Source organism: Patiria miniata, unplaced genomic scaffold (genome assembly GCF_015706575.1).
Source record: "Patiria miniata isolate m_02_andy unplaced genomic scaffold, ASM1570657v1 HiC_scaffold_30, whole genome shotgun sequence".
Lineage (NCBI taxonomy): Eukaryota > Metazoa > Echinodermata > Asteroidea > Valvatida > Asterinidae > Patiria > Patiria miniata.
The window spans coordinates 5,984,551-5,993,594 of record NW_024037070.1 but is presented as its reverse complement, the minus strand read 5'-3'; the positions used below and the strand labels follow the sequence as shown (position 1 = coordinate 5,993,594).

The 9,044-nt window shown below is 40.6% G+C and overlaps 1 protein-coding gene across 1 annotated transcript; it reads right to left on the bottom strand.

The window, feature by feature from the left end:
- Positions 1 to 803: 803 nt before the first annotated feature.
- Positions 804 to 7,375, bottom strand: LOC119739255. The gene is made up of 2 exons (XM_038214113.1): positions 6,762 to 7,375; positions 804 to 4,250 (listed from the first exon to the last, which is right to left on the bottom strand). The coding sequence occupies exons 1-2, from the start codon at positions 6,950 to 6,952 to the stop codon at positions 3,275 to 3,277; spliced, it is 1,167 nt and encodes a 388-aa protein (XP_038070041.1). The 5' UTR covers positions 6,953 to 7,375; the 3' UTR covers positions 804 to 3,274.
- Positions 7,376 to 9,044: the final 1,669 nt, after the last annotated feature.

Below are 9,044 nucleotides of genomic sequence, written 5' to 3'. Positions count from 1 at the left end.
GAAGGAATTGTGTGCGTATCAATAAGAGCTTATGATTGCCTTTTGTTTTGATTTGGTTTTTCTGGTTCTCAGTCTACCCTAAAATATTTTTCTGTTGAAAACCTGGGTAAAGTGGTCAGGGAAAATGCAACCTCCTTCCCGGGCTTACTTTGCTTCCAACCTTGTTTCCAATAGTAAGCCCTGAGTCGGAAACTTGCTTCCTGTATCGTGATTCGGTAAAAAAAAATAAAAAAAAAAAAACAATTGCACCAAATTAAATCCATGCTTTAATTTATATTGGGTTTTGCCCTTCACTGATGTGAATAAATAAGTACTGTATATTCAGGGTTTTCTTGGTGCTGGGCAGAACAAACATCACAAGTTTGTTTTGTGGACACGAACTCATGACTTTCTGTTTAAGACTTCAGATACAAAAATTCTACCCTACTAAATCCATGCTGCCAACAATCAAATAAATGACAAACACTCCTTGACATTTTCAACTTGCATTTATTCCAGCCTGATGAGTAAAGACACTAAGAAAATGCACAAAGTTATCTTTGAAAGACAGACAGAATTATAATGTTGACTGCACATACAAAAATTCTACCCTACTAAATCCATGCTGCCAACAATCAAATAAATGACAAACACTCCTTGACATTTTCAACTTGCATTTATTCCAGCCTGATGAGTAAAGACACTAAGAAAATGCACAAAGTTATCTTTGAAAGACAGACAGAATTATAATGTTGACTGCACATACAAAAATTCTACCCTACTAAATCCATGCTGCCAACAATCAAATAAATGATAAACACTCCTTGACATTTTCAACTTGCATTTATTCCAGCCTGATGAGTGAAGACACTAAGAAAATGCACAAAGTTATCTTTGAAAGACAGACAGAATTATAATGTTGACTGCACATACAATAAAGTTTTCAAATTGAAGGCTTGGCCTTTAATTTGGTCGAGTATAAAGATTGGTTGTGATTATATTAAGCCCCGCCCACTTCGCACGTGGGAAAATCAACGTGCTCCTATCCTCTTCAATGCCACACTCTACATATAGCCGCGCGCATTATACGCGCATGGATATATGCACGCGCATCAGACGCTTGTGCACGCACGTTGGACATTAATGAAGGCTGCGATTGGTCAAAGCTTCGTTGGGCGGGGCTTAATCTTGTTCGTAAGTGACTTTGTCATACACTACTAGCGCCCATTGGCTAAGTACTCCAGTTTCACTTTCCGGTTCCGAGATTGGCTCCAATGGTGCACCGTGTGCAGTACGCATGATTAAGTTGAAATGACGTCAAACTTACGAACCGGATAATGGATCGGTCTGTTAATGAACATCTGCCTTTAGTATTACATGTAAGCTTATTATAAGCATTCATCTACCGTTTTGCATATTGCGTTCCCTTTTGTAGATTTAAACATACATAAACGATATGGTTTGTTCTATAATCACTTGCATTTTTGTACAGTTGGTGAAATAATCCAAGACTATTTACTGGGTCTGACGAAACCAGGGTCATATTTTGTACAAATTAAACGAAAGATTTGGGCAATAGAACTCTGGATTATTTAATTTGAGCACCGCAATAAGGAGCCGTTACTTAGGTTGTACCATTATTGCCTGATAAATTTGGCATGCCGTGTGCAATTTGTATGTTGAACATCCGTGCGGTGCATAGGTGTGGTACTATCTCATTAATGGTTTTTGTTTGTGGTCTCGTATACAATATGTAAGCCTTCTTCCTTACAGACAATTCTAGTATAAAATAAGGTCATTAGGAGTTATAACTTAGTGATATTTTTTGACATTCATTAGGGTAATCAGGTAGACCTATAAAGCCGTCTGCAATGGCGGTAATTGGATTTGTAACAATTGGGCTTGGTTTTCTAGGACCTAGTTGCATTTAGCGGGATAAAAATAAATCTCCAAACTAATGGAGGCGAGATATTGAAATGTGCATCAGCTTCACTTCTTGAAATAGTGGTGCAGCGAGTGCCTTCACACATAGTCGAGCAGATTGGTGCACAAATGTGAAAAAAATTGTTCATTTGATGACAAAAGCATGAAAGTTGGCACACAATCAGAGTATGTCATGGGAAAGATATTTGGCTCTAGGGCCATCGCAGATTTGCCCTTTGAAAAAAAATATCATAGGATAACATGCAATGGCTGCCATTTGGAAAATTTTGAAAATTGCTTGTTATTCTATGATATTTTTTTTTCAAAGGACAAAGCGGCGATGACCCTTTAGCCAAATATCTTTCCCATGACATGTGTGACAAATTTCATGCTTTTATCACCAAACTGAACAATTTTATCACCACTCTGCTGTAACAATCATTGGAGCTATTATCTACAGAACAGAACTTTGGGACTACTCTGCATCTCACATAATGTCGCTCCAATTTTATGAAGTAACAACACTGATGTTAGAAAGACGTACGGATATTTTGAGGGACGGAACGGAAAGGGGTGAGCTAACAAGGAAAGACTACCAGCTTTTGAAGTTAAAGGATTCTTAATTCTGCGTAACTGACAAAAGTAAAGCCCTTTAAAATTGTACATTATAAAATATAATTGTCTCTTAAGTTATAGTCTTTATAAGTTAGGGAATGTGAATGCTATATACAAAATATTCTATTGATTTCAATGAACCAAAAAAATCATTGGAGTTTTCACAACCGGATACCGACATTGCAGATATACGTCCGGTGTCATATGAAAATTGGACTCTATGAAAATCGGACTCTTTTTCCTTTTATTGGTTAAACCCTCTCACGTGACCGGTCCCTCTCCCTAATTATTTATGTATGAGCATGCGCAATACCACCAATGTGTCCGTATTTCATAAAACCTAAACTCATGCTACACCGTATACCCTAACTAAAAACCAAAAAACAGTAGGACACAACTCACTATAGTTGGTTCACTGCTCGGTATCGCATCGATTTACATGCGCTTCGGAACTGTGTACCAACAACGGTCAGCTCGCTGACTTTAGGTCAAGGGGAAGGAATCAATTTACAGAATATTTTATACAGGCTGGCTGTAAGAAAGGGTAAGAATGCGATCAGAAGGGAAGGGATACGTGTCAAAAATTGAAGACGACAGGAGATGGCGACAAGAGCCTCATGTTGCAGGTTTATAACTATAGAGCTCGATTTGTGCTTTGATACATTTTGGCACTGCTGCTTTTTTCTCATGTAAGTGTATCAAGAGAATAAAGGTATGCTGATGGTTACTTCGACTGCTCTACCGACAATGTCTGCATCTAGACCTCAGACAATATCGTAGCTTCACTCTCACTAGCTGCTGCACTCGTTGGTGTGTCCTGCGCCTGGTTTAGGCCTGCTTGCAGTTCGATAGACCCTGGAGTATTGTTCAGCGGTGACTGACATTCAGAACTCGGAGCTGTGCCCAGCGTGTTGAAGAATGCCGCTATGTCCATCTTGTGATAATCCTTGCCACTGTTGGTTAGATTCCCGGCCGTTAGAGTGTTCGAGGCAAGGTTGGTGTTGGAGCAAGGCGCGAGTAAGTTCAAGTCGTTGCGCTTGGCCGTGAAACTCGCTTGAGTGAAACTCGCTGCCGTGTTGCTGGATCGGGCCTGCCTGACGTCTAGCCCGTGCGGCTTGCCCAACTGGAGCGGGCGCATGTACAACCAGGCCGACCTGGATCGGTAGTGGGCGCGCAGGGAGTTCCCCGCGGAGTACACGAACCAGAGGTTCAGCATCCCGAAGAAGACCAGACTCAGGAAGTAGCAAGACATGACCAGGATGTCCATGGTGAAGGGCGAATCGACGACGTAGGAGTATACTACGAAGCCAGTAGGCAGCAATAGTCTAAAGACCAGGGCAAAGAGGCCACTGAGGAAGAAACTGACCCCGCACGCCGAGCGGTGTTGCTCCACGTGCAACTCCTTCAACAGGTCGGACAGTTCGAAAAATGGCGCGGCTGCCGCGAAAAACAACCCCACCGTGCCGCTGAGGGCGTTCTGCCTGTACTCCAGGAAGACCAAGTAGACGACGGCTGCTACCAGATGGTGCATGAAGGTGATGTAGTAGTTGGGTAGATGGCGTTGCAGTAAGGCATCCTGAATCAGGAGATACATGTAACAGCCGATGTTTATGGCAAAACAGGTTCGACCGGAGGTGGTTAGACCAAGGAACGGATTCTGCAGGACATCGCCCTGAAGTAGGAGGGCAAATGCCGCAAAACACAGGACGAAGGACTGGACAAGAATCAGCGAACTGAAAAGATGGAAAATGAAACAAACAAGAATCGTAAATGTCTTTATCAATACTAATTGTTTACAATAAACACCTTTCACTTTTAAAGTTGGTGTATAGGCCTACGTGCTTTTTGGGTGTGGCACCTTAAAAAGTAGATTTTTAAATTGAATTGATAATTTTCTAGCATTACATAGGTTATGAGCTTTCCAATGAGACATCGCACGAAAATAATCGACCCTTGACAAGAAATCAATTAATCAATTTCAACTTTTGAATTAAGAGCGGGTCGCTCCTAATTCATTTTGAATAATTATAGTGTGCGCACTTTGTGAGCTGGAGCTAGCGCGCCATTTTTAACATTTTATTCCTTTAAATTTCGTTCGGAAAAGAAAATCGAAATTTGGAAAAAGCACGTATTTACCAACTTTAAGCTGTTTCTCTTCGTTTTATACCCTAAAGTTTCACCACATCCTGTATTACTCATTAACTGTAGTCTCATTTCTCCGAAATTGAAAATGTGATTTTAATAAAGAATGCCTGCTGAATGACGAAATAATCACCGAAAGTGACTGTCAACGAAATCCCCCACAAAAATCCCCAAATGCTACTATTGATGATGTTTGTTTTATAATTTTGATAACTGAGAAACACAACTCATTTCCCGTTCATGCAAAAAAAATTCCACAGGGTACACGCTCAAATCCGTATAGTCATCCTGGAATCAGTATACCAAGGGCATTAACCGGGTAATTACAGACAATGACGTCATTTCCCTGATTGCGACATTTTGGGCTGATTGTTGTTAGTCTATTGTAACGCCAGGAAAAGGACCTCCATTTTTGAAAGCCTTCCCTTCCTAATTCACTCGAAATCTTTCAATTCGTCCCGAGCCATTCGACCGTGAAGACGAAGCTTTTTGTGGGTGCTTTCCCCTTTGAAATTGGATCGTAATTTCTCTGGATAACTTCCCACTTTATAGCAGCGATCGGAAAGTTTGACACATACCCGACCCCCCCCCCCCCCCCCCCCCGCCTTTATTCAAACAGTATATCACGCATTGGCAAAGAACCGTCAATAGTACTTTAACCATGCTATATAGGCCGGACGTTGATTCATTAATGCAGGAGCGCGGGCGCGGCAGGCGAATCCGGGTTCCTTGGAATCTATCTACTTGATCCTCCAATGGTGGTTTTACATTTCTTTATGGCAATCGTGTTCGACCCAATTTTGTTTTGGAAAACAAAAAAATCTTTATTGAACTTTATATAAACAATGTCCGGCTTTTAAAGGGAATATACATCATTTGCTTTTGCTGTAATTTTCAGAAATGGATGGAATTGGGGGGTTGGAAATATGTAGCAAATATAGTTACACTGACTTTTATGAGGTTTTGGGTTTGAAAATGCTATAAAAACCAAGAAAATAATCATTTTCCTGTAGTCTGGTTCCCTGACTCCATATAAGAAGAAACAGAGCAGTTTACAAACATTGGGGAATTGTAAGGTCAGGGAACCAGTTTAGCTGGCTTGTACCCGTTCATAGGTGTGTAATCGATTGCAAACAAGTGTGATGGTCAATTGGGGCCAGTATTTGAAAAAAAGCCAGTTTTTTCCAACGCTGGTCGGCCGACCAGCATTGGAAATTGATACAAAAATACGGCTTTTCTTGAAAATGACATTATACCAGGTGTCATGATTTTACAGGATGCTTTACACTGTCATTCACTAACAGTCCAGCAAGGTATTTCAAAATGATTTGGTAGTTTTATTTTTTGGTAGTTTTATGTTTGCAAATGTTGTATTTTCCCTTTAAGTAGAAACAAAGCAACATAATTTTATAATGGCTTTTTTATTTATGTGGGATTAAAAACCGAAATCTGACATTAAAAGTCCAGGCACACACACATTTTTTTTTCTTTTTTGCACTAACAAAAATTACGTACGCACCGCACTTTTTACAAGGTGCTCTGTTATACTGTATCACTTGAAAGAAGTATTCATATTTATCGAATTATATTATTCGTGATAATTAAAGTGCAAGCATCCAAACATTCTAACAGTATGATACAAAGTTGTTAAAAACTCTCATTTTAAATGTCATCTCGGGGTATTTTGTGCGCAGTGCAACGAAAGACAATGATATTCGATCAGTTTTGAGCTTTTCAATGAGATATTGCGAAAAAATATGGCCTAGAATAATTTATGCAACCGATTTAGTGAGTTTAAAACTCTAAAACAGAGTCAAACCTAGGGCTAATTCTAACAATATCATCGCGTGTCGCACAAAATGGAAACACATTTTAGGAAGATCTAATAATCGTATAATATGGCTTGATTTCTTTCACTTGAAAAGTAATGGTCGTAAATTCTTTGTGAACATAAAGCTGAATTTATAAAATGATTTTGTTTTTCAAAATAGGACATGGACATTAGTATTTTAAATGAATTGCAATTCTAAACATATATATATATATATCATACGTATAATTGATTTAATGAAATAAAAATCGAACATCAACACATCACTTACAATCTGGCAAGACACCACGGCTTTTCGTCTTGAAGAACGAACAGCGACCTCCGCCACGAACCGTCCGCGGCTTCCCGCGCGAACCGGCCCGTGGCCCAGCCGGCCAGCCCCCGCCAGGCAAAGAACAGCGCCGTGCTAGCGTTGACGGTCGCGGAGATCCAGAACAGATCCACTGCCAAATTTGCATCCATGATGACCCTAAGAATGAGTTTATAATAACCCCCTGGAGAACAGTTGGTGAGGGTGTTCGCTGTCAAAATTAGGCTTTGTTGAGGTTTTTATGAAAGTTCAGCTACATTCGATGAGCTCACTTAGTAGTGTAGCGCTAGCAGACGCTGAGAAATCTAGCACTATGACCGATTGACCATTTTCATTGACATTTCCTCATGGACATTTCCTCGTGCAATTTTTACAGGCGTCTCATTGGCTGAAACATTTGTAATTAAATCTCTCCCGTTCGTTGCTACAGGTCATCAACATCGATCACACAAGACTTACGCAGCACGGACCATGTTTTGACAATCTGCCGGCATACGGCACGGCGCAGACGTTTTTATAAGCGGTTTTCACTTCGCGCAGAAAAAAATGGGACACGAGTGGGAAAATCCCCGCTCGGTTTGTACAAACGAGATAAAAATAGCACGTGCCTGTGCGGCGTACTTTTTGTACACTGAATACTGACATGCATGACTCATCACACACGGTACATTGTACTAGCATGGCATTCGTATAATAATAGGGAGGGGGCGTGGGGATTCCCCGCTTTGAAGAATGCGCGTTGAATGACGTCTTGCCGAAAAAAGCCAGGCCAGTGATCATAATAACTTTTAAGGAAACATTTCCACGGGCTCGTTACGGTTTTTTCCTCAATAAATCGCAAAGTCACGATTATCTTGGAATGTTAGCTATTCATAAAATCATAAGCCTAAAGTTTACAGTGGAAAGAAAACTTGATCCCAGAAAATAAACATTTGTAGTGGAATGAAAGACACTGTGATTAAAAGCTACATTTTTCTTTTCGTTAGGAGATAAAAACCAAAAGATAACAGGACTTAATAACAACGTCCGAAAGCGATTCCGTGAAAGTGCAATTTCTGATTCGACTAAAGAGTTCCTGAGTGGGAGGTTTTCGAACCCGTGTCCGCATTGAAAGCCGAAGCACCAACAATCTGCGTTAAGATTGTCTCGGCCTGTAGTTTCTCCGTTAGCTCATGTACTGCGCGAAATATTCGGGAATCTGTCGAACTGAATTCACTGTCAATGCATGGAACATTTTGACAGCTGAATGGAAATGGCAAACTTCGTCTGCACTTACAGCATTGTTTGGTGTAAAGAAATTCCCATACATTTTCCAAGACTTTTCCAGGACAAAATTGGGCTTTTATCTAAATTCCATGACCAATTCCTATGCGTGACGTCATTTCATTCCGAAATCAGGACTAAGATTGTGATTGGTCAATTTCGATGCCGCGTTTTTGTAACACAACAATCTGTAAAAAAAAAAAAAGCTACTCATCGTGGGCGTGATGTTTACGCACGCGGGAGGCTCGAATTACGCGCCTGCTGATTGGTTATTTTCTCGAGGTCATACGCATTCTAGTTGCATAATTAATCGCCGAATCTTTTTATGTATAATTAATAGACCATGGTCGGCTTCGCCAGGGCAAGGGCCTATGACTACCCACATACTGGCCAGTCATCACTTTGAGAACTAGAAAGCACTCAGAGAGCGCAAACCTCTAGCTGCCAAGGCTAAACACTTCCCCGCCTTATTGTAAGTATACACCCAAAGACTAAAATACCAAATGCTAAAAATATTCATGACTCATAAGACGTCTGACGTCATTGAAACCATGGTGAAACCATAGTGAAACTATGTTGAAACCGACTTCATCCACGTGGCTTTTCCTGTACAGTTGCGCAATATCATTTATACTATTAATTTACTTCGGAGCTATTTCAACTTGACATGCCGCGGGCCCCAAAGAAATGGCAGTCTGACATGACCCGCAGGCGATCCACCTCCACTTCCCCAAATTCTTAAAAAAATCTTCCCACCAGATGTGTTGTCACATTTTGAGGAATGTGGGGGAAGTCAAATCGGCTTGTTTACTTCCAGGCGCCACTTTTATATAAATATAAACCACCCAACTATAACAAGGGGAAGTTTTCCGTCAAATCTATTACACTACTAGACCAGGAAACGAGGCTAAATTTGGTGGTGGTTAGTGCAGTCCTTACGTTGTATACACAAAAGCCAGGTACTTCATTCATAAGAACACG